This window comes from Leptosomus discolor, chromosome 21 (genome assembly GCF_034619465.1).
Source record: "Leptosomus discolor isolate bLepDis1 chromosome 21, bLepDis1.hap2, whole genome shotgun sequence".
Lineage (NCBI taxonomy): Eukaryota > Metazoa > Chordata > Aves > Leptosomiformes > Leptosomidae > Leptosomus > Leptosomus discolor.
Genome location: NC_141411.1, coordinates 219,797 through 246,294, shown reverse-complemented (window position 1 = coordinate 246,294; position 26,498 = coordinate 219,797). Strand labels below are relative to the sequence as shown.

Below are 26,498 nucleotides of genomic sequence, written 5' to 3'. Positions count from 1 at the left end.
CGCAGCCCGGCGCGCGCCGCGCCCGCCGCCTCCCCTCCCGCTTCGGTCGCGCGCGGTCGCTTCCCGCCCTTGTGTCCTCCCTCAGCAGCCGGCGGTTTCGGGGCGCTGTGCCCGTCGTGAGGCGTTCGCTCTGAGGCTTGCTCTTCTCTCCGAGACCATGGAGAAGGAAAAACCGTTTAAATTGTTCGTGCCGCCGCGCCTGAGCGGTGGTCAGGTGTCTGCGGTCAAACCCCAGACGAGCTCTCGGGCAGCGGGGCTGCGTCAGGTAAACGGTGCTGCTGTGCGGCTCCGGCTCAGGAGCGGGCGGCGGGACGGGAGCGGCGGAAGAGCGCCTGGTCCCTTCCAGGGGGACGCGGGGGGAGCAGCCCGCCCGGCTCGCCCCCGAGCGAAGCCCTGTACCCCTGTCTTGCGAAGTGCGCGCGTCCGTGCGTGGAAGTGTGTGCACTGAGCTTGCTTTGGGGCGGGAGCATCTTAAGTTTTAATTTCAAAGACTTTTTTTTTTTTTTTTTTAAATCAAAACCGAGGAGGATCATGTTCTCGAGCATCTGCTATGTATTTTAACCGTACACCACCGATGACAAATACGTGTTTGATGTGGGTAGTTCGGAGCAGTAAGTGGGAAGTGTCCTTGCTGGCTGACTCACTGGTCCCAACCAGATCCGATGTGCAGTGGAAATGCTCTGTCGCTATGCTCTGAGTTACATGAATTCAAGAAGATGCTTTTCATGTTGAGGCTCATTATGAAATATGTTTAAATTCAAATCTATTCTGACAGGACATGAGTTACACTATTTACAAGACAAGTTTATATGGCTTTTAAAACACCTTGTAAAATAAAATTTTCATGCTAAAACAATCAGATGTGTTTTAGAAGTACTCTTGGGAATAAAGCAAAAAATAAATATCAAGTACTGGACTTGGAAAAAAAATTATTTCACTTAATGAGTCCTTTACTATACAACTGTGTACAGGCATGCAATAGCTAATAAGTTCTCGTCATCAAAAGCTTCCACTTTGGCCACAGGGTAGTCTGTAAAGCAAACTTACAAAAGACCAACGATTTGAAAAGCCACTGTGAAGTAAGAAGCAAGCAAGAGAGTTCCAAAGCTTTTACCAATACTTGGGGCTTTGAAAATTGTGGGTAGTTGACTTATTAATGGAAAATTCTATTTTTGCACTACCTGTACTCAAGGTTTTGTAATTCTTCTTTAAAAATCTACCCATAAACTAATTTTTAAATTTGTGCAGGGTTTTAACAAATGCCCAGATGATGATTTTAATTTGCCGTTTGTAATGGTCAGTACACCCAACCGTGGTGAAATCACTGATTCAGGTAAGACTAAAATAAGCATTTACCTTGCACATTCTTTAAATTTTCTTAATATTGTTGACATTTTTCATGAGTAGTTTTAACAATTTGATAGCTGCAACACTGTTAAATACAGTTCCGCTTTTATTTTTTTAGAAATACATTGATCAAAATCTCTTCATATTTCAGATGGGATTTCACAGCAAGTAAAACTTTGCTCTGAGGTAGATGAAGAGGTCAGCTAAGTATAAAATCTGCATATCTAATTTCCTAGGGCCTCTTAGTTTGTTCTCAAAACAGTGCTTCAAACACTATTCAGTAGATACTTCAAAGCTGAAGGAAGTAGTCAAAGGGGAATAATAATTTTCTGTCTCCTGTTTAAAGCTGAATCACTTAAATGAGGTATTTGTGATTCACTGAACATGCCTGGAAATGAACCTTTAAACATTAAGGTGATTTCCAAGTTGTCTTTTTTTTTTAAAACAAAACAAAAAAATCCTGTGCCTGGGGAGTCTGGGAGTTCTAATCAGAATAATATTTAGGCAGTTAAACAGCTTTGTGTAACTGGTTCTGAATAGTGTGTTGAAAGGCAGAAGAATTGAAGTCAGAGTATTTGGAAAATTGAAGCAGATTATCCCGATTGCCTTGTCTGGCTTTATTTTATCTATAAAACAATGAATTTAGTGGAGTGGTTTCCTCAGGTGTTTGATTCTTCTCATAGTGTCAACGTTTTGCTGCTTTAGTATAATTCAGTAAAGCTAATTTTTTTTCAGTAGCTTCCTGTGCTTCCCAGTTACAAAATGCTGTTCCCTGCAATAAAATGGAACGTATTTCTTGCAGTCCCTCTAATGATTTTCATATCCCTGAGGACTAAACTTCTGTTAGCACTAGCAGCTATTAAAGTACAGTCAGGACTGTAATAATATCATGACACAGCCAAAACAAGGATAGCGTTAGGTGACGTCATACGTAAAATAAACTGTGGAACTGCACTGTGGCCTGCTGTACTACTCTTACCTGCCTAAGCCACTGATCAGGCGCTGCTTGTACAGTGCTTTAAAGATGCACGAGGTCGGTTGGGTTTTCTTGCTGCTTTGTGTAGGAGTTAACTGCAAAAACATGTCGCAGGTAGTCTTGGACAAGATCTTTGAAGCTGCTTTTACTTAACTCATCGGTATCTGTCGGAGTAAGAGGAGGGAAATGGTGTGAAGAACCTAACGGAAAGAATCTTGGCTACACGTAATTCTAGCGAAACATCTATTGACTTTTGGTGGAGTGCAGTTATCCGTATCTTTAAGACTTACCTATTTAGCGATGTCACTGTATCTGAAGGCAGTGGGGTATTTTTCACTTGTTGTCTCTCACTTACTCTGTAATGTCTGTTGATACATTCACAGTGGATGCACAAAGATTTAAACTTTGGTTCCTGATCATATATAAGCTTGTGTTACCATCTGTGGAAAAAAATTTACTCTTGTGGTATTTCTAAGAGATAAAAATGTATCTAAACCATTTTTAATTAAAGAGCATTTGAGATTAAGTTGTGGAACCTGTTTTAATAGAATATAGAAACAATGAATGAATTGTATTCAAAACTCTACAAAGAGGCTGAGAAGATCAAGCGGTGGAAACTAACGGTAGAATCAGAACTAAAGCAGAAGGAAAGAAAACTGCAGGAAAATAGAAAGATTATTGAAGCACAGCGTAAAGCCATCCAAGAATTGCAGGCCAGTATTGTACAATATACATTGAATAAGTAAAGAGAAAGTTATTCCTGATCTATTATGAAAATATTATTCATACAATTAAAGAATGTTGCAGAGATCAAAGAAATTTTGCACTGTTAATGTGATGACTTCAAAGAAGCTATTTGGCTAGATACCAATGACCTATTACCCTGCTGTTATTAAAGGAAAAAGTAACATCTTGGTTTTTAAAAATGGTTTTCCTCTTTTTAACAATGCCCATTCGTTTACGTGCACATCGTACTGTGCGTATGCAGAAACCTGTTCAAGACTGAATAAGTTTTCATCCTCCTGGTATATGTAAAGTATGCTCATACGTATTTCTGTTTTCAACTCATACAGGAAGTAGTGCACTCTGCTTTATCCCAGTTTCTTATCTCACTGGTAGCGATGGACAGCTTTGTGACTGAAATGCATATTTTAAACAATTTACTGGTTCTTTTGTTTGTTTGTTTGCATTGGCTTTGGTAACCTGAGTCATCTTTGATTGTTTGACTTCTGCCTTGAGAAAATGGTTATTCTGAGAAGGGGTGTGCACGTGTAGTGTGTGAATGTATGTATGAATAACATACCTGTAAGTGTTTCAGTTACTGGTAAATTATTTTTTATTATTATGTCTTTCATGCAAACTGTAACCAAAGATGGCTTAGCATGTAATATCAAATAAGACAGATTTCTGTCTTCTGATGCAGAAAGTTACTTTTTCATGAGAGATTTGAGAAATGAAAATGTATTTCTGGTATAGTCTTCAGTAATAATATGCTTTTATATTTGTTCCTCATTAAATTAGTTTGAAAATGAAAAACTAAGTTTAAAACTGGAAGATGAGATATGTGAAAATAAAGATCTCTTAAAAGAGTAAGTAATACAGTCAAATATATTTTTGTGAAAATAATTAGTTTTCATGCTGAGAGCTATTAGTATGGGAAGTTACATATAGCTGTTAAATTGTAAAGGGCATAGTAGTTGTTGTAGTATAGTAGTTGTTACTACTTAGGTATGCGAAGTAGCATGCATTCCTGTGACAACATATTATGGTATTTTTCCCCTCTTAGAAACAGTGCTTCAAGGCGTCTGTGTAATCTGCTCAAGGAAACCTGTACTCACTTCACAGAGAAGTCCACCAAATGTAAATGCTATTTACATTTTATTTGTGACAGTAAATGTACTTCTAGCTTTCTCTAAATTCATGAAGGAAAAAAGCTATTGTTCTGTTCCAGATATGTTCTCAGGCTGAGATAAACTCTGTGGCTCTGCATCAGAGTGAAATTAGAAGTGAAGCCATAGGTCTGTTTTGTAATGCTAAATCCAGAGGTTTTCTGCAGTCAGTATGATTGTTTGCTAAAAAGTTACAAGCCTGGGAGCTGTTCAGGTGTCTAAACACAGGTACAGGTTTAAGGCAGTGTAAGCAACCCTGATAAGCCACTAGCAGCTACTCCAGGGGAGTGCAGTCTCCTGAAGTCTTGTCAGTCCATTGATTTTTTTCAGTCCCATCCAGATACCTTGAATATATAAAAATATCTGAAGTGGCACTTCATGCCTGTGTTTAGGGCGGTAGAATCTACTCTAGTTACCTTTCCCAGCTCTAACGTATTTCCAGAGTTGGTGTTACCCTGTTCGGAGCAGTTACGGATTCGTGGGGAAAAAAGGTCCAAACCCCAAGGCACTATGAGTAACTAGCATTCTTCTCAATAAATTGACTGAGCGAAAACATCTGGATAACTGAACAAAGTTTAAATCCTTGTGGTTTTAAAATATGTTCTAGACTTGGGATTTTAGTCTATATGAAATTCATGATTGTTATGATAACCCTTAACATTTTACTAACTTGATCCTGGATAATTAAGAAGTGTCTGTTTAATTTTAGTCTTGCTTCTACAAACACTTACAGATTTACTGTACTTCTTTGATAGCTGTGTTTCTCACTGTTCTCTTCTATAATTGTTTTCTTAGGGAAAAATAATATCAATTACAAAAAAAAAAACAAAAGAAAAAAGAAAAAGATGGAGGCAGAGTATTGTTACAGTTCTATAGTGACAGTTCTGTGGACATGGGTATCTGCTGATGAGAGGAAATTCGATGCTAAACCTTATATTACAGTATTTTTCAAACACTTAACATTTTTGATACATTGATATTCAATAACATTAATACTGTCAAAATTAATATAGTTATATACATTGATTCAGAATTACACTATTCACAGAAAGAGTGAGATTGGAAAGGAAATTTGAAAAGCTGAGCTTGCTTCATGTTTGAATGGAATATACTGGTTTTTTCCAGAATATGTAACTTTTAGCACCATGTTTCATAATGATTTTTTTTTTTTTTAAATAAGAAAAGAGCTTATGATTCCTTTTTTAAAATTCATTATGCTGTTTAAGTATAATGGCTTGGACAGCTGGCATTTTTTTTCAAAAGGAAAACTTTATGGTATGTTCTTGCTTTGATAGATGAACAGGAAAGAGAAGAAACAAGGCAACTATATGTGGAGCTTAATAACAACGTTGAAGTAAGTGATGTAGCTTGTTAAAAGTCTCAGATGTGATCTGAGTTACATGGATATGTTGAGCTACTATTTATACGAAGAAAGTTCTCTGATAAAGTGATTAGAACCGTCATGTGCGATGCAGGAAGTCAGGTTTTCAGTCCCTTTTCAAGAATTATTTTTGTGTTGTATAAAGCACATTCATGGCATAAAATGGAACCGTGTTTGGGACGTAGCCCTGTATGATCTGTGTGATACGTATGATCTGCTTAGTGTTAGTGTGATTGCCATAACTTCTGTCTTCTTTTTGTACTCTGTTCCACCATCTGGTGATTTCACAGAATGGCTGAGGTTTGAAGCATCCTCTGGAGAACTTCTCCAGCTAAAAGCAGGGTCAGCTAGAGCAGGTTGCATAGGGCTGTGTTCAGTCAGGTTTTGGGGTCGGGTATATTAGGGTTATTCTATTGGATAACTTCATTTAATATAAAGTGCAATAAAAAATAAAGATGAACAAAGAAAATTAAGTTTTGAGTGTAACAACAAGAAAATTCATTCAGGAAACTGGTGACTTTGTGTGGAATAAGAAGTATAAGGTGTGAATATTCCTTGACTTAAAGGGGGCTTTCGCCTTTTTAATTTGTAAAGGAAGTGCAGTCTTGCCAATAAATTAATTAATTGTATTTTTAATTATTCCATCTTCTTATGTGGAAGATAAGACCCTAGTATATTTATAACAGAGAAATTCGAGGCATTGTTGTTTGGGAGTAGCAAGCTTGATACTAAGCAGAGTCAGAGAGTACATGGTATAACAGTTAATTATAGGTTGTTGTAGCAACTAAGAAAAGCCTAACTCCTCCTCCATTGTGTTAGGGATCTACAAACATGGACCAGTAAAAATATTTCATCCTTGGAATTGTTTAGATTTTGAACACACAAATTCTTAAGCTTCCAACTTTGAATAATTATAACATTCTGTTAACTCAAAATATGTTTGTGCTCTGACTTTTAACAAAATTTCTCCTACAAATATGAATGAGCTTGTAATACTGTTTGTTTACCAACTATAAACATAATTGTTTGTTACTGAAAGTACTCAGTTTTATATAAACGTATATATTGAATTTTATTTTTAGAGAATGATAATGGCATTTGAAGAGCTTCGTATGCAAGCAGAGAACACCAGATTGGAAATGTGTTTCAAATGTGAGAATTCTGTTTATTGTGTTTATGCTGCAGGCTTAACAATTTTGTACTTTATAGGTTTTATTGCATGCAGTTTCAGTCCAGAAAGATAGGAAGTGCTAGAATGGTGAACAGTTAACACTGTGACAGTCTGGACCCTCTTGTATTCATGCTGCCTGCTGTTAACTGCCTGGGCCCTTTTATTGTTTTTCCGCTAGATCAGATTTGGAACTTTATTTTTTCAAATAGTCACTCAAAGTGTAAGTTTTATGTGTGAAGTGCAGTCTCGAGACCACTGCTTATTGTATATAGTTAGCTTACTTAAATGATGATGCACTAGTATATGGCTACAGAAATTTTAAATATTTGCTTTATTTACACTACTGTGGGCCTGTTTCATTTCTGTGTGTGCATTTCTGTTAGTTTCTTATAACAAACCATTAAGTAATACATGGAATAATGGACTAATTTTGTGGAAAGCTGGTGCAAAAATTATTTCGTTTGATTAGAAAATAATTTCAAACATGACCTCAACAATTACTCTTTAGGAAACAAATTGTACAGCTGTACTATTGTAAGCAATCTTAAACTGGAAATTGTATTTAACTTATCTAGTACATTAACTATGGATATTTCTATATCTCAAAAGTAAAAGAAGAAGCAGAAAAAGTGGACAAGTTTGAAAAAGAATGCAAACTGGAAGTCAGTATGAAGGAAAAGCAGGTTTGCTCAGTTTTACAATCCAACATGTACAGCTTTCTTTTTGAAACAAATCTTGCAGTTTCTTTAATAATTGAACTCTGGTTTGCTTTAGTGACTTACTGATATATCAAATGAATATAATTAATTTTAAAGTGTGTAGTTGTTTGTAAAATATTTGTATTTTGGAAGGATGGAAATTAATATTGCAAATGACCTTTTGATGGTGTGTTCCATGTTATTTATTTGGAATAATGTGCATTAAGCTGCTGTATTGTAACAAGGGACATCTTAGTGACAGGATATAAAAGCACCATGTAAACACTGAATACTCGTCTGTTCTCTATACATACAATTCCCTTTATAAGGTGGCTTGTGCATAAGCATAAAATATTAGCAAAGCAGTCATCACTCCTCATAGTTAAGAAAGGTTTCGTTCATATCTGGTAAGAATGAAGGTGGGAAGAAGTATTATAATGTATATCAGACCACAGGCTGGTAAGAGAGTTTAGGAATCTGAGATTAGCATGTTTGGTTTTTTTTTGTAGTGATGAGGTAGCCGTGGTGGAAGACTGATTAAGTTGAAGAAATTAATAGCGATAAGAGTTTTTGGTTTGTAAGCGGGGCCCTCAGAAGCTGAGAATCCATCTGTATTTGGAAAGACCAGGAGTTGTTGTTTTTCTGAGGATCGATGTGACATTGCAAAGGGGCAAGGGGTAGTTCTGGGCATTGGTAAAAAAGCACAAAAATAGCAGCTAGAGCTGCATTTGAAGTCAGATTCTGCTAACTTGAGGATGTTCCAATATCTTTAGTCGGTTGGAACTCATGCTTTGATTTTGAACTAAAGAGCTTTTTCATCCACAGTAATATGACTTGATCAGTATTTGGCTAAGACCAACCACCTTATTTAACTTGAATGACAGCAGTATGTGTGCTAATCATCCGTGGTGCACAAATGAAAATGAGAATCTGTCCTTTTTTCTAGACTTCATTATGATTTTAATTTTGTTAGATTTCAGTTCTTACCATGCAGAGTGATGAAAAAGATGCTATAATAAGAGACATCAAGACTCAGCTGCAGGAATCAAAAAATAAGATTGCTGATCTAGTAGAAGAAAAAAGTAAGGGTTCTCTTTGCTATGTTAAAATGGAATCTTATTTGCAAATAGGCAAATGATTGACTGTGATTGGAAGTATAGGTATTTTTGAGGGGTTCTTTTTTTAAAGGTTAGTCAAGCAGTGAGAGCTTTTGAAGACTGCAAGGGGAAAATACATTGCTTGAGTTTGGCAAACTTACAGTCAGGTGCCACTGAGGAAACTTACTTTTCAGAACTTTATTTTCAGTATTTTTAAGCCATTTATATTATAAAGCATTTATGTATGATGCAAATACCTTTGTTCGTTAGAACTGGGGCAATTTTCAGCTCCCCCTTCCCTGGGGAGTGGGGAGGAAGGTTTTAGTATTGTTTTTATGCCAGATATGTATAAGTGGCTGCATTTTGTTAAATTCCATACATCTATCTGCTTTTACATGTTACTTAAGAAGTTGAATAATCATCAGGAAGCTTTTTCCTTAACAATGACATTAATATATTATGTAACTTAGATTAAGTTGTAGGAATGTATTTATCTGTAAAATAGCAATGCAAGTATTTTTTAGTAAATATCCTGTTTTTCTTAAATGTAAATATATATCTTTTTGCTTAGGACATGAAGGAGAAATGTTAAAGGAATCCCAAATCAATCAAGAACACTTGAGGGCAGAACTGGAAGAGGCCAAAGTTTCCTTACAAAAGGCAGAGGTATGGCTTGCTTATAAATTTCCAGTATAAATAGATTAGACAAGTAATTGCATAACTAATTACTGATACTTTGGATGTGAAACAATTGTAGCTGTTTGTTGCAAAACATGTTTAGAAAGTATATAATTTTTTTAAAGGTTACTCAAAAGAGCTTAGAAACTGAATTGGAGACTGCAATGAAAGCATTAATTCAGGCCACTGGAGAAAAAGAAGCACAGGTGGAAGAATGTAAGAAAACTAAGTCTTTGCATGCATCCCTGATAGAGAAGTTTGAGACTTCTACTTCCAATTTGAAAAGCTTGCTGCAAAAAGAGAAAAATAGGTAAATTAAACAGTTTAAATTCCAAGATTGATCTTTTAGGTTAAACACTAGATTACTGAGCTGCTGGGAATAAAACCTAAACTTCATATGTGATCTGGTGACTTTGTAACTTTGTAATCACTAATAACTATTTTTAAGTCCTTCAGCTGTCTGGTTATTTGAATTATTAGCACATGAAGACAGTTATGCTGTTTGGTTTTACATGGATGCAGCTCTCAACTAAGAGAGTACTTGACGTTTCTTTATTAATGGAACGTTTAGTGAGGAAGATACTCTTCTGTATGTGATAATAGTGCTATTCAATACCAATGCCTATTACCCATGTATTTCAAGTTTTCTGTAATTTAAAAAATTATGTATTTGTCAAAGACCCTGATAACAAGGATAATTGTGGGTACATGGCATTAAGGTGTCTTCTAAGTAGTTGCAGTTCATGACAAATCCAAGAACAAATGGACATGAAGCTGAAATTTTGGGATTTTTTTTGACACAGTGGTCTAAATGCAGAGAATTTAATGTAATTTTTTTCAGTTGTGCTGGGTGATACTGGCCTGTAAGATAGTAAATTTTTGCCCCCCTCCCCCCTGACTTTCATAATTCTATTTTTAAGAAATACAGATTTATGTATGTATATATTTTCTTTTATGTCTGCTGTCCCAAAGTTGTAAAAGTGAAATTTGGTACATGTTGCAGGCAGATATATCATCTGCCTGTTGAAAGGCAAATGTTCTTAAAATGCTTGTGGTAAGACTTTGTCTTACTGTCCTTTAATTTTCAGATGCAGTGCTTTGTACTGTACAATTATTATTTTTTAATTACCATTTTCTTAGATTGGAGAAATATGAAGATGAGTCAAAGCTACTCACCTTGGAGCTCAGAAACAAGTCTGCTGAACTGGGTAAGATTCATAGAAGGAAAAAAAGAAAACGTGCTAGGTAGTAATAAAATCGTTTTCTACTGTTTTCTGAAAGTGGACTGTCCCTGTTGCTTGGGAAAATGGTTTTACAGTACCCTGTACCTGTCAGGAATGCTTACATTTATTTTTACTTGTCTGACTCCCTTTTCTTTGGTAGTCGTTAGTAGCTAGCAAAAGTCAAACAGCAATGCTCTGCAGACTTCTGAGAGTAAGACCATACATGTATGGATTCTCCTGGAAGTCATTTCGGTTTCTCTGCTCTCTTCCAGTTAAGACTGAGCACTGCAGAGCTGTTTGACAGGTAGTGTTAGACTGCTGGACAGTTGATTCCAGGAATGACTTCTGTAGCTTGTAGCAGAGACAAAATACTTGCATTAAGCTTTCCTGCAGATCACTATCTCTGTATTGTATGGAGAATCACATTGGCAGTGTTCAGCTTTAAATATGGCTTTGATATCCTGTGATTTCCAGATACGTGCTGCTTAGCCCCCAGAATAAGAGACCTGTCTTCAACGTAGATGAGAAATATAATAATTGGATGTCCTTGTACGTATTGAGGACATCTAAAGATAAGTGTTCAAAAGTTAACTGCTAATGCTTGTCTCAAACGAGGTGAGATGTGACCTGTGGGAATTTCAGAGCAAAAATGCGTTTGGTGTCCAATACTTGCAAAAGGTACCAGTAATGTGAATGTGTGCATAGAAAACGTTTTGAAGTTACTGGTAAGTGGTTTCGTTTTTCAGCATATCCATGTGAATATCTTCAGCAGTCCAGATTTTTTTCTGGAAAAATGCAGATGCGTCAGTACTCGGAGATTACTCCATTCTTACAGTCAATGGTTTATTTGAAGCCACGATTGTGGAAAACATAATAGGCTCTGAATTTTATTTAAGACTAATGGTTAATTTCTCTTCAGATATATATTTGCTAATGTCTTTCTCAATAATTTTTTCAACTCTACATTTAGGTTAAATCATAATACAATTTCTGAACTTAATCCAACAAGTTTTAAAAATTGTGTACTGCAAACAGAAAAATGCTTTATGCTACCTGCTAACTATGTAAAATTACTTCTGTTCAATTAATTTTACATTACATGTGCTGTAGAAGAGATGACTAAACTAAAATGTGACAAAGAAATGCAACTTGAAGAGCTGTCAGAAACACTGGTAAATGTTCATTTTATTAGTCTCATGGCATTTACTTTTCATATGAAGTCTCTCTGGCTTTGTAAATATCTTAAATGCCATATATAAACACTGTCTAATCTGCCTTAATGTTGCTACTAAACATTCTTGCCTTTTAGGCAACTTCAGTGTTTTCTTTGAAGGACTTTATTCTTTCCACTGTTTTTCTTGTTTTGTTCTGCTTTGTTTTGGTTTTCCTTGTCAAAGTTTCTGGTCATTTCCTTCTTCATTCACACCTATTCACATGCCACTCCCTCTGGACATAAAGATTTCACATTTTTAGTTGTGGTACTCACTCTTTCTTCATTATGAACCTTTCTGAAAAATACTTTTTTTTTTTTTTTGGTGATGAACACTAGCTCTTGTGAGCACCATGCATATGGCTGAGGGATCACTAATTTTCAACAGTAAAGATAGTTCCTCGAATGGCTATCTCTCTTTGTAATAACCTTCTAAAAATTAAGCCTTGTAAAGGATGACCTCATTTTGATATTCAAAGGATAACCAAGCTTCTGACACCACCCAGAAAAGGCAGAGGAATTTGTGGAAAGGTTATGTGGGACAAAATGAGGAGACTAATAAGCAATTTCATAGGTTTCATAGCTTTATTACTTCACAGATCTGTTGGGATTATTTTGCTGTTTGTGGGGTGTTAGTTATGGTGAGGTGTCACCCATGCTGCAGTGCTCAGTATCTAGAAAGCATTGCATACTGTGTTGATACATGTCCCTTTCCAGAGAAAACACTTAAGAGCCTGCAGAAAGGTCTTTTGGGTTTTAGCACTATTCTATCTATTCCCATTATACTGGCTGTACTTTTCTCATTATAGGGAAGTTTCCTGAGGTGATTAGCTCTGTGAACCCTACTAAACTGTGACACAGGCCCATTTTGTGTTACAGAAGTCTAAGCTATATGCAATATGCTTCTAATATAGGATTATTTTAGTTATGATCTCATATGTACAAGTCTAACAAGAAACTGCATCAGCTGAAGTAAGATAGTGTGACACCAGGTTTGCATTTTACTGTGTATGTTTGTCCTCACATACTGTGCATTGAGTTTTCTGAACTGAGTTTCACTAATGTTCTTAAACAGGGAAAAGTTGAAGGTCTTCTAATGAAGAAGGAAGGTCTTGAGGCTACTGTAGAAAATTTACAGGAGAGAGAAAAAGAAACAAAAAATGTTCTCCAAATCAGAGAGGTCTGAATAAAGGGTGATAGTAACATATTTTTATAAATAGTGGTTACACATTATCACTTGTATATAAGAACGTAGTCAGACCAGTGCTCCACCCAATGCACTGCTCTGCTCGTGACAATGACAGCAGAAGATAGTATGTAGTAGAGGAGCCCGATTATTATCTATGGTCCATTCCCCTTACATTCCTGCAGCAGCTATATTAAGGATGTTTGAGGAAACAACCCTGTCAGTTGCCTTTGCTATCTGTTTATGGACTTGTTTGTGTTCACTTGTCTCTGGTTTTGAACCTTATGCTATTTGCCTCCATAGCCCTCTGTGGTCAGAAATTCCAGAAGTTCATTATAAGTTGTGCTTAAAAACGAATCCCTCCCTCCCCACCCACCCCCATCAACTGCATGCTAGTGCCTGTGGTATCAGTGTATCACCAGTTACTTGGAGGAAACAGTATTCAAAGCACTTATAAACTACATTACAGTACAAGGCTTGCCTTATCTTGTAATGGCAGCAAATTTCTGAGGAAAAAGAGTTTTGCTTTGTGGTTTGGGATACGTATGTAAGTACTGGAATTCTGTGATTTATTTATTTTTTATTATTATTTAGGTGAATGCAAAACTCGCAATGTCTGAAGCAAATGCCTTTATTTAAAATAATGTCCAAGGAAAGCTAATTTTGTCAGTAATTTTGTGGACAAGTTAGACTTATAATAGGGGACACTTTTAGCACTTGTATTAGAATTCAGTATCTCACACTACTTCCACATCACACCACAGAGATGTAAAGATACAGTCTGGCTAATTTGTGCCATATATGTCGTTTTGTTTCATCTTAAAGCTTTGTGTTGTCAGTTCATTTCTAATAGCTTTCATGACTTGTAGTTTGCATATGTATTCTCAAAACACTTTCTTTTTCTTCTGCAGAAAGAAATCCATGATTTGAAAGTACAACTGACTAGTACAGCTGAAAAGGAGCAAAATTATTTAGAACAGCTTATGACACTGAATACAGATCTTGAACAAGAGGCGTATGATCATTTTTGAAAATACAGTATTAGTTTATTTTTTTTGTGTTACATAGAAGTTACTTAAATATACAATGAAATGACCTGTGATTGTTTTCTAAAGAAAATTTTGAACCTATGCACACAGTATGACATCCATTAAATACTTATATTTATAATTACCTTTTCTATATTTGTATGTAATTGTTCCATATCCCTGGACTTAGTTGGGTTAACATGAAGAGAAAGTATTCATTGTTTGAGCTGGATATTGAACTACATCATCTTCAACAGCCACTGTATTTATATAAAAGTTGACTCTAATTTGCTTTTCTTCTTTTTGCATCACTGTAACTTTGCTGCAAAGCTTAAATTTGTAGAATCAGGCCTGGGATTTTTTTGAGCGTGAACACTTTGTAAGGGTAAATTTAACTTAAAAGGAAATTTCAATATACATGTTCTTATTTCTTTTGACCATTTGTTTTAAATTAGGCTAAAGAATGAACAACTGACAACGTATATCAATAAGCTTTTATTAGAAAAGGAACAAATAGCACAAGAGAGAAGTAATATGGCTACAGAACTCAAGAAACTGCAAGAAAGTCATGAGGCAAGTTGTAAGCTTCCAGCTTTTTGAAAGGACAGCATTCAAACTAAAATTCAAATCATATGGTAAACTGCAACATGATGTGGTTCTGTAGAGTATCTGAACTATTTATATTTTTATGTTTAAAGTACAAAGGAATTGTGGTTACCCTTGTGAATAAGGGTGGTCAAGATACTGCTTCAGATGTTTTTCAATTTTTTAAGGTGTCACTTTGAATTATATTAATTTCACGTACATGGGTCTTTTTTTAGGATAGTAGAAAAAAAGAAGAAAATACAAAGCAGTTAATTGAAAACCTGGAAGAAGCAAATGGCCAGCTAAGGCAAGTGAAAACAAATATTGACGTACAATATTATTAAAGGAAGTAGACTTGATTCCTTCACAGTCAGTCTAAATGTTGTGTTTATATGCTGTTTTCCATGATTTTTGAATTAATGCTTTTTTTAGGTTATATAGCTAAACAGAAACTATTTAATATTGATATTGGCCATGTGGAAGTTTCTGCAAATTAGAGATACCTATTACTACAGGAACGATTTTTGCCATAGCTTCATATCACATACAGAGAACTATCCTGTTCTGCATTAACATCTTAGGTGTAAAGGAAATGGAAATAGAAGTTAAAGGTTATGGATTAGATGTGAAAAGATGAAACTCTGAACTCTAAAGGACTATTTTGAAGTAGTCTCTGTACCACTAACCCAATAGACAGGCAGCCTTCCATGTTTCATAGATGCATTACAATATTGCAGATTAGAATGTATTTTAGTCAGGTAGGGGGAACATCTTTCCATGCTTACAAAAAGTATGTACAGGTCAGACATTAGCTTACCAGTCACTTTGCATCAGTTTAAGAACATTTTCATTGAACAGCTTATGAAGTTCTCATCAATATTAGCAGCTCTTTTTAGAAAATAAAGTACAGGTTTATTTGGCAGTAGTGAAAAGAAGTTAAAGTTAAGTAAATATTTACTAATGCTTCTTAATTTGGCATTTAGAAATGAGCTGGAGTCTTTGAAGAAGAAGATGGCAAAGAAAGGTGAAGAGATTAAAAGTAAACTGGATGAAAGAGAAGAAAATGTATGCCATATGATGTGCTTTATCATGAAAATATGTAACATAGCCTGTAGGACAAAATCTAAACGTAAAATTTTTTTCTTCTGCAAAGCTCTACTTAGGGATGTGATCTCTTACAGAGGCTTTCTCCTTTCAGTGCTGCTACCAATTGAGTCAACATATGTACACATGCTGAGCCCTTTTATTTTAAAAGACAAGGACCTTCACTGGGATGTTTCTCTTTACATGGAGGCTTAAAAGTCCAGATTTGTTAGATTTCAGGCAGAGAACCTCCTTTTTTTATTTCCATATACCCACTTAGTGATGGATGGGGTATGGCTTAGCTTTCAATACATAATGTGAGTTTTAGTTTAAATATGTTCAAATATTTTTACTTTCTTATTGTAGTTTCAAAGCACACCTTTTTTTTTTTTTTAACATCATAATGGATTTCAGAATTTTATTGTAAAAGTCAAAGATTTGCAATTATATTTCCAGGCTAAGAGTATTGAAAATGAAATTTCAAGAAAGGAAAAGCAGTTGAAGATTCTAGAAAGTAAGGTATGAAAATTCATTTTTTCATGGACTGTAGAGAACTTCCTACAAGATTACTTTTTAAATTGTAAAGTCACTTTTTTTTTTTTTCTTCTTTCTAAACTCTGCAACCACTGAGGAACTGGTTCCATGCTATTAATGTTTGTGATATTGGGCTAGCAAAATTCTTGTTGTGCTTTATGGTTAAAGTACTACAATCATTGCATGCAGGTTAGCATGTGTTTGAGTTGCATTGGAATTAGACTTGTGCAAATGCATGTTTAAGGACATTGACAGTAATCTCTAACACAGTGAGTAATTTTTAGGAGTTTATTAATTAATGTTTGAAATATCTCTTCTAGTTGAATAATTTAAAGAAACAGGTGGAAAATAAAACCAAATGTATTGAAGAGTTGCAACAGGAGGTATGTACAGTTTTTAAAATCACAAATACATAAAACATGGTATCTTGTGGTAACTTTTCAAGTTTTTGTCTGCTGTGATATCTTTAGATATACTTATGTAACTTATAAAATTTCCTTTCTTATCCTAACTGAGCAAATTAAGGAGCCACCTTTGGAATTACTTGATTTGTAAAATTATCCTTACTTTTGAAAAATGCAATTACAGAAATAATATCTTTATTAGACTTTTACTATTTTCATTTAGTACCTAGTATCATTGATATGCTGGGAATAATGACCTATCTTGGTTACTGGTAGTAGAAAATTGTGCATTAGGACAAATTGTTAATAACTGTACTGTAAAAATATAATAGTTGTATTTTTTGTCATGACATCTGCACATTTTCTGACAGCAGAAATCTTAGGTTTTCTTCCCATTGTGCACCCTCTTTCATTATTCTCTGTTGTTGCCCATGAGGAACCCTTCATAAGGTCATGGAGTATTATTAAAGTAAGCAGTTGAGCCCTCTTTTGTTTGGAGAATTGATCTTGAACCTGAACTGCATGACAAAAAGAGAGTTATTTGCTTGCTGAAGGCTGTAGTTTTGAAGATTCTGACCTACTTGATGCAGGTAAATCTCTGCATCATTCTCTTAACTTATTATAATGTTTACTTTATTTTAACAGAATAAGGTGCTGAAAAAGAAAATTACTGCAGAAAGCAAGAAAACAAGTATTTATGAAGGGAAGGTAGGTTTAAATAACTTATGTACAAGATGAGGGTAAAGCACAAAGACTGAATGTTTTAAATCCTAGTGTAACTAATGATAATACATGTTAAGCACATTCTTAACTGTATTATGGATCTGGGATACAGATTTTACAGGAATGAGCCCATAATTTTTGGAAGATGCTTCCATTTTTAATCATTGGACACTGACTGAGCTAACAGAAATTTGTAAGAGATTGACATCACATCTTAAGGAATTATGTTCCTAATCACTCCCTTGCTTTTTTGGTTGATAGTGTACTGAACATTATTCAGTAATGCCGCCCCATTGAAAAAAAGAGAAACAATTAAAAGAAATGCATATATTACTCACTTCAGGCAGTTCTTTTACTGATTAGAGTATTGTGTTCAGTTTTAGGTACCACACTTCAAGACAGATGTAGGCTGTTTTGAGTGTGTTCTTGTGGGAAACTTGAAAGGAAAAATTATAATCAAAATGCACACATGGGAGGAAAACATACCATAAAACAGTTAACATCTTAAATAGATTTACATAGGAGGGAATAAAATCATCTGTACCTTTTTTTTTTTTTTTTTAAGAATTCAAAGCATTTAGGGTGAGTGCTTAGGAATAGACTCTTGCTATTTGTTTCATACCAACTTCTCAATATTACCAGCTAAAAGGAATTAATCTTTTTTAGAACTAAGTAAAATTCTGAAAATAAACTTTGTAGATAAACTGTTTCTTCACTTCTTAATTGAAAAAATAATTTAATTAGAAACATAATAGTCATACAGTCATACTGGTAGGTCTTAGGAGACTACCTTAGGAGACTGTCGGTTATGCTTCATTTTCCTACCTTGCATTCCATGCAGCAGTACAAAGGGTCTTTTTTACAAAAGACAGAATAGTGTCAGATTGCTAATGGATGGTTCCCTTATATGTGAATGCTTCTTTATGATTGACTAGCCTCTAGCTTTAAGACTGTTTTATTGACTGAGGTGCACAAAACTGGTATGGACTGTCTTTCCCACTGTGGTGTTGCCATTGTTTCTGTGAGTATTTCCTAACTCACTTCAGGCCAAAGTTCAACTCTTTATGAAAAAAGCTGAATATTAAATAGGAAATAGTTCAATCATATACCTGAAAAGTAACAGAGCAGTTCTGCTCGAAAATAAGAGGTAAAAAAAAAAAACATTGGCATATTTATTCCTGAACAAATAACAGCAATAATCCTGCATTCTCAAAAGGTGAATAAATTACAGTTAGAGATGGAAAATATGAACAAGCAACATAAGGAAACAGTTGACATCTATCAAAAAGACATTGAAACAAAAACAATAAATGAAAATAAACTTCTTGAAGAGGTGAGAGTTGTGCAACTTTTCATTATTTTCTTGATGTATGATGGTTTTATGAAGCTGTATTGGCCAGAGTCCTTGCTCTTACATTGCAGTCTTATCAACGGTAATGGAACTTCTTGTCTACGCACGTAAGCAAAGCTTTAGTATGTTAGGTCCTTAAGATGAAGTATTTGTATTTGTCTTTAAAAATAAGAACCAAGTTAAAAATTCTTTTGTCAAGTAATTGTTCACAGAAATCCTATTCTTGGTATAAATACAGCATAAGCAAATTAGATTATAACTTTTCCCATATTAGTATTTTCCTGCCTACACTTTTTTGATGGTAATATAAAAAAATATTAGAGCAGAGTGTTTGAAATGACACTTGTCATTCATGGAAGAATGGGTGTATTTTAATCTAGGTATATTTGTCCGTTTTAACAATATGTATAAAAGAGGTAGGATTTGAAAGGTGTCTTAAAAGCAAATGAAGACTATGGTAAATGAAACTGTATATACATTGCACCCACAGGTATAGGAAGAAATGAAACAAAGATTATTTTTTTAAAATATATTGTTGTTAATTGTTCTCAAATTAAATGAAACTTGTTACTAACAGGTAGAAAAGATGCGGTTGCTTGCTGATGAAGCAACAGTAACACAGAGAGAAACTGATATTCGATGTCAACACAAGATAACTGAAATGGTGGCACTTATGGAAAAACACAAGGTAAGAGATTTTACTGATTTCTGTGATTTGTAATGTGTGATACTATGTTAAGTAAAAATCTTTCAAAACCAGAATATTACAGATTAGAAAGTGAAACTTAGAACACATGGCTACTGGCAGATAAATTCCATCTATCTACATTTCTAGGATTTTTTTTGTTAATGTTCAGGCTTCCTTTGATACCATCGTAAAGCAGCATTCTTCAGTATCAGTTTGGGCCTCTTTTTATGAGGAGATTACTTAGTGACCTTCAGCAGTTTAACTTAACGTATTTTAATTTACATTCCTTATTACTCTGTTTTGCAGTATATTTAGCAGATACCATTAATAAAAATAATATGGCTAGCTAGCTTTTATGTGCTGGAACATGCACGACTGCCTAGAGATAAAGCATTCTTTGTCAGCCCACAAAATAATACTGCTTGTGCATTTTGTGGTTTACAGTTTCTGGTGAAGCATCAATGTTTGTTCATAGTGTGTTCTGAATTTTCAGAAGAGCCTTATTGGAAAAAAATTAGTAATTATTTAAGACTAGGTAGATCTATAATTGTAACATTTAGTTGAAAGTTTTGAGTTTTTTTTTTTTAACACAGCATGAATATGATAAAATGGTTGAAGAAAAAGATACAGAGTTAAAACTTTATAAAATAAAAGAGCAAGAGCAGTTATCATCAAAAACATCATTGGTAAGGCATACTCTTCAGCACTAAATAATTAAATGGAGGGGCTGCTGTCCTTAAAATGTAATATAATTATAAATGTTAGACTTCTTCCTGTTTAACACATGGGGGGAGGGTTAAGTGTCTGCTTTAGTGGGACTGAACAGTAAAGATCAACCCACTAATTTCTATTTACTGTTATTTTCTTACAGATTTTATTATGTGCATTAAAAATCCTCAGATGTTTCTAAAACCAAATTGGAGTAGCCATGCTTTTCTGTGTGCTTTTCTGTGTACTTTTCCTGATAGTGCATCATGTTCTAACCTCACTGAAGAAGAAACTTCTGTATTAAATAGTTGGATTCCACACCTCACCCCCCTCAACTGCCCTGTTCTCACGAGTGTTTTAAGTTCCTACCTTGAACAGTTCTGGTCAAGTACCTGTTTCTTAGTAGTACATCAGCTCTTTTTAAAACAAACTAAAACAAAACTTTAAAAGTATAGAGTTGCATCACTTTTTTTTTTTTTTTTTTCCCCACCCTTTTTTTTTTCTCTCTTTCTAGGAAGCTTGGCTTTGAGAAGCCAACATCCCCTCAAAACTTTAACAGAAGTGTAGTTCTACAACATCTACTTAAAATGCAGTATTTCTCTGGCAATTCCCTTCACAGAGCTTTTTTCAGTTAGGTTTTTTTAATAGAAGGAGGTGTGACTGCTTCTTTGATCATCTGTTATTCCAGTGATTGAATCATTCTGAAAATGAATTGTAGATACCTGTCAGCATGCTAACTTTATGGATAAGTTAGCTTTACTGAACAAATGGAATTTTCTTTTGTTTATAATGAATGCCCCTATTAACTACTGTCTCATTTTAAACTGTTTTCTTTTTCCAGGTTAAGCATAGTTAACCCTATCTTTTATCTAATTGTTTTTAGGAAAGTGAGCTGACATGTTTGAAAAGTGAACTGTCATCCCTTAAGGAACAACTTAAAGCAGAAATTGAAGAGAAGGTTTTTTGTTTGTTTGTTTGTTTGTTTTTTGGTTTTTTTTTATTATTAATATTAAATGTAGCAGGATGGGTGATGTGCTTGGCCTGGTCTTATGCACTATAATAATGACAGCTGTGAAGTGCATTTTTGATTCTGGGTCTTGCTTTCACTTGCTGTCTCATTTCAAGAGCTTGATGCTCGCTGAAGTCATTATGTCTTGTCTCTGGTAGTGAATGTTTTGCATTACTCCTTAATTGGTAAGTATGAGGGAAGCAGGGAGAAATTGAAACGCTATGAAGAACTGTCCAGGCTTGCAAGGATGATGTCAGGAAAGCCAAAGCCAATCTGGAGGTAAAACCAACAAGAGAAGGGCAACAAGAAAGGCCTCTACAGGACCTGCTGCTGAATGTGGCAGGAGTTCTGATGACAAAGGACAAGGAAAAGGCTGCAGTACTCAATGGGACCTGCAGAGTCTAGAGACAGAAAAACTTACCCTTGGTGGAGGAAGATCAGGTTAGGGAATCTTTAAACAACCTGGACATACATAAGTCCATGGGATCTGATGGGATACACCAATAAGGGCTGAGGGATGTGGCCAGTATCATTGCAAGGCCACGCTGGATTATCTTCGAAAGGTCATGGTGACTGGCAGAGGTGCCTGAGGACTTGAAGAAAGCAAATGTTACTCCTTCCTTCAAGAAGGGCAAGAAGGAGGATCTGGTGAAATGTAAGCTTGTCAGCTTCACCTCGATCCCTGGAAAGATGATGAAACAAATAATCCTGGAAACCATTTACAAACATATGAAGGACAAGAAGGTGATTTGGAATAGTCAGCATAGATTTATATGAAGGGGCAACTGTGCTTAACCAAGTTGATTGCCTGCTACGAGATGACTGGCTTAGCAGATGAGGGAAGAACACTGGGAGCTGTTTATCTCAGCCTTAGTAAGACTTCAACACTGTCTCTCATAACATCCTATAGGCAAACTGATAAAGTATGGGCTAGGTGAGTGGACAGTAGATTGAAAACTGGCCCAACTGCTGGGCTTAGGGGATTGCAACTAGTGTGGCTGTGGCATGAAGTCCAACCAGAGGCCAGTCACTAGTGATGTATGCCTGGCGTTGATTCTGGGTCCAATACTGGTTTAACATTTTCATTAGTGACATAGATGATGGGACACAGTGCAGCCTCATCAGGTTTTGCAGATGATACAGAATTGGGAGAAGTGGTTGATACAGCAGGTGGTTATGCTGTCTTTCAGAGGGATCTGGACAGGCTGGACACATGGGTGAACAGGAATCCCATCAGGTTTAACAGAGGGACATGCAAAGTCCTGCACAGGGGAAGCCATAACTTTTAGACCTGGTACAGATTAGGGGCTGACAGGCTTGAAAGCAGCTTTGCAGGAAAAGCCCTGGGGTTCTGGTGAACAGCAAGTTCAATATAAGCCAGAAATGTGCTCAGCATCTTAGGCTGCATAAGAAGAGTGTTGCCAGCAGGCTGAGGGAGCTGATCCTTTTCCTATATTCAGCACTGGTGAGACCGCATTCTGGGCCGCCCAGTACAAGACAGACAAGGGCATACTGGAGCAAATGCAGCAAAAGACCACGAAGTTCATTAAGGGATTAGACCATCTGACAGAAAAGAGGGACTGAGAGAGCTGGGATAGTTTAGCCTCAAGAAGAGGAAGCTCAGGGGCATGTTATCAGTGTATATAAATACCTTATAGGAGATGGAGCAAGACTTTCTCGGTGTCCAATGAAAGGACAAGAGGCACGATGGAAACAAAACGAAGTACAAGAATTACCATCACACAAGAAAAAAACTTATTACTGTAAGGGCATTAAAACATGGGAACAGGTTGCCTAAAGAGATTGTGGAGTCTCCATGCTTGGAGACATTCAAAACCCTGCTGGACACAGTCCTGATCAAGCTACTGTAGTTCATTCTGCTGTGAACAGGGGTGTTAGACTAGATGATCTCCAGAGGTCCATTCCAACCTTTTACCATTCTGTGATTTTGTGATTGCTATATAGTATTCTTCAGCTGGCAAAAGAAATGCAAAATAGAATTAAAAAGACAGCAAGGGAACATTTACTTCAATAAACAAGAATGCTTCCAATTTCTTGCATGAAATAACTAGAAAATAGGGCTCTTTCTTTTTTAACTATAGCTGTGATAAAAGTTGTATCCTGTTTTCTCATTAAAAAGGGATGGTATGGAGGTTCCTTAGCAGAGATGGAAGAAGCTGTATAAGAAATGAAACTGTGAATAGAAAAGTAATGTCTTTCGAATGCTGTAGTTTGACTAAATCTGGGGTCATATATTTTTGTGAACTTTGTAACCATGTGTGATTGTGGACTATGTTCTGTAATTACACTGAATTAATGTAATTACTGAATTAAAATAAAATATTTACTTCTTATCACATAACTCTTTAGGAGAATCTTGCAAAAGAACACCTCCAAAATATGGTTCCTGAAAATGAAAAGAAGCACAAGGTAGCTTTAATCTTATCATTAATTAATTTTAGAATTTGATAATATTTATATGTATGTGATCTAATTGAAGTTCTAGCTTAAATTATGTACACTCGACAAAAGACATTGAAATGCTTTTAATTTAAACCTTTTTTAATTTTAGGAAATACAAACATATTTTACTGAGACTTCTAAACCTCATTTACCTCTGGACTGTGAATCTATTAATGTAAAAAATAAAAAGTCTCCAAATGATATTCCTATAAAAGTCAACACGATGGAAAAGAAAAAAAAGCCTCCAGTATCTGCAAAAAGTCCCTTGGGTAGTCCATCGTTACAGGTTCGTAACTTCTAATAGTGAATTGTTCTTGTTTTATTTTTCTGACTGTGTTTCTTGCTTCTCTGTTGATGCTTATTTATTTTTTGTTGTGATAAGCAGGGATTTAAAAGGTAGCCACGAAAAAAAAATTTATTCCACAGCTATATTAAAAAGCAGTTTGTGTAAGGGCTCCCACTGTGTGTCATCTTTCTTGCTTAGTTACTTAATGTGTCTGTTGTTACTGATTGGTAATTCCTGTCCTAGAGGGACTGTGAATTTAATATTGTCTCTAGAATTCTGTTACTTAGCCTTAAAATGAAGTGCCATCTGTTTGTAAAGGCACATTTTTCTCTATGGAACAGAAAATAGCTTCTGTAAGCTGTAAAAATTATCAAAGCATTCCTGACTGCTTCATCATAACTGTAAAACTTTATGCTTCTACCCTGTCAGAAGCTCAAACATGATGTTTACATCTTAACAACAGAAATAATTAGCATTTTTATGTTATCCTTTCTAAAAAAAGGATTGCACTGTTCCATTGCAATGTTTCTGAGAAGTTTAGCTTCTAGTGAAATAAATATTTTAAGTAAAAACAATCTTGCTCTTGATATCTCTATCAATGTCTTTCTGAAAGCTTTCTCCTGCAGGTTGGTTGGTTTGTGTTCTAAACATTGGTTATAGTCTGTATGTAGTGACTACAGTTCAGAATAACCTGAATTTCTGCAGATAAGCATGAAAAAGTACAAAACAGTGCGCCATAAAACTCAGTTCTTCTACAGCTTCCTGTTCATTCTCCTTGTTTGTCAACAAAAAGGATATTTTTTTTTTTATTTGTTCAAGTCTTTGCTTCACGTTTTGGATGGAAAGATAATTGTTCTATAGCATCTCTCTAGTGTCTTCCTGGATACTCAGTCTGTAAACTGAGTTGTAAGTGTGGGTTTAGATTCTATAATCACCACTGAAAATGTAATTCTAAATGCCATCCTTTTTCTTTCCCAGACATATATTATAAAGACTCCTCCAATACATAAACTGCAAAGTGAAAGCACAAATCTGCATTCAGAACAGTGCATGAGGAAAAAGCAAAAAGTGCTTCTACAGCTGGATGCTCAGTCAGATAGCTCTGAACACAGTGACCTCCTGGTAAAAATCAGAGAACAGTGTACTTGACAGTCCTTTAGGCACAAGGATATATCTAAGAATATATATAAAGCTGCATCTAAGAATATATATAAAGCATGTGGGGTTCGGTATCCAAGACAATATTTATGTGTATATTTTTATTTATTGGTTCTGTCTGGAATTGTATTTATATGTACATAATTAGTAACTAAATGACAAACAGTATACAGCTGTACAGAAAAGTGCATTAACTTTTATAATTTTTTACATTATTCTTATTGAACTGTTGAGGCTTCATAGTAACATCTTAACTTTTTTTTTTTTGTCATCCTCTAATATTCCTACGGGAAAAGAAAATGTATTTTTTAATATAGTGTGATTAAATGACTCTTTTATTTTTAATTTAAGAGCATAGTCTCGGAGGAAGAAATGTTTAAAAAATTGTACAAAGATTATCCTCAAGCTTCACAATTGTATGCCATGACACCAAAAAAGGTACCTTAGCTTTTCTTCATATCAAAGCAGTTAATTAAATTGGTTATAGAAACTAATGGATGGCTTTATTTTTCTTCTTAGAAATCAACTACACCAAACATAAAAACTCCAGGCTCTGTACTGAAACTTACAACCATGAGAAAAATGCGCGAGGCTGGATGGACTGCAGTTTCTAAAATGGACAGGAAAAGGAAAATTAAAGAAGCTGAAAAGTTCTTTGCTTAAAATGAAAAAAAATTACTAGTGCCCTAGCATGATTTGATTAGTATGACAGTGTTACTCTTTCAGTTAGTACATTGTTGCATTTTTCTGTCATACTCAGTGTGTTTAATACTACATTCATTTCCTTTATACACATAAACTTTATAGATATATAACTATACCCACCTGCAGAGCATTCTCTATATTTCATCCCCTATGCTATAAAAAGTCAGGAGACAAATTAGCCCATTTTCAAATTCTGAAATATAACTGCATAGAAAGCTGTTTCAAAAAGAAAAGTCTGGCGTTAGAAATACTAGTTTTAAAGGAATTTATTTTGTTCTTTTCAATTTACTCTCTTTTTGTTAATATGTAATTCACACAAGGATATTTTTAAGTGAAAGAAATAGTGAAGCTGTTAAAATGCATGCACTTTTAACTGAAGTTGTCTTGCTTTTTCATTCATTTTAAATGTTTTTAGAACTGCCTTTGTAGACTGATTTGTTTTCAGTAGCTACTATTTCAGTATGTTGAAACAGTTTTGAAACTTTTAAAATTGAATTTTCAATAGAATTACTTTGGTTTAGAAAGATTTCAGCTTCATAATGAATAAAATATGCACACACGTTTTGATATTGTAAAAACAATGTTAAGATGTCATTAAATTGTTTATCTGAAACGTAAAGTGTGGGAGCAAATGTGGTTGCTTTATGTATTAGAACAGAGATATAAATCACCAGGCAGCCTTCCTAAGGACTAACAGCTTCTGCCACATAAGCGTACTAGTTTAGAACAACATATATTTCTGTGTTAATCCTTGATTAATCTTTGTTTCACAACAACAAAAACCTGCTTCACAGCCTAGAGATAACAAGAAAACTACACTTACATCTTAAACTATTACGAAAAATCAAAATCCTGGATTCATCTGAAGTGGGTAGCAAAAGATAAGTATTTCATTCTTTTTGTGTAGCAATGTTATG

General features: G+C 35.1%; 1 protein-coding gene across 1 annotated transcript; it reads left to right on the top strand.

Annotated features, from left to right (window-relative positions):
• Nucleotides 1-70: 70 nt before the first annotated feature.
• SYCP1 (synaptonemal complex protein 1) lies at nucleotides 71-25,808 on the top strand. The gene is made up of 30 exons (XM_086476480.1): nucleotides 71-265; nucleotides 1,249-1,333; nucleotides 1,499-1,545; nucleotides 3,845-3,912; nucleotides 4,110-4,183; nucleotides 5,508-5,566; nucleotides 6,676-6,745; nucleotides 7,374-7,447; nucleotides 8,436-8,544; nucleotides 9,131-9,225; nucleotides 9,363-9,547; nucleotides 10,378-10,445; nucleotides 11,571-11,632; nucleotides 12,746-12,850; nucleotides 13,768-13,871; nucleotides 14,340-14,457; nucleotides 14,706-14,776; nucleotides 15,453-15,534; nucleotides 16,009-16,071; nucleotides 16,407-16,469; nucleotides 17,136-17,198; nucleotides 18,430-18,546; nucleotides 19,142-19,252; nucleotides 19,846-19,938; nucleotides 20,844-20,918; nucleotides 23,340-23,399; nucleotides 23,542-23,718; nucleotides 24,697-24,840; nucleotides 25,228-25,314; nucleotides 25,396-25,808. Exons 1-30 carry the CDS (start codon nucleotides 158-160, stop codon nucleotides 25,537-25,539), a joined length of 2,781 nt encoding a protein of 926 aa, XP_086332606.1. The 5' UTR covers nucleotides 71-157; the 3' UTR covers nucleotides 25,540-25,808.
• The last annotated feature ends 690 nt before the right edge of the window (nucleotides 25,809-26,498 follow it).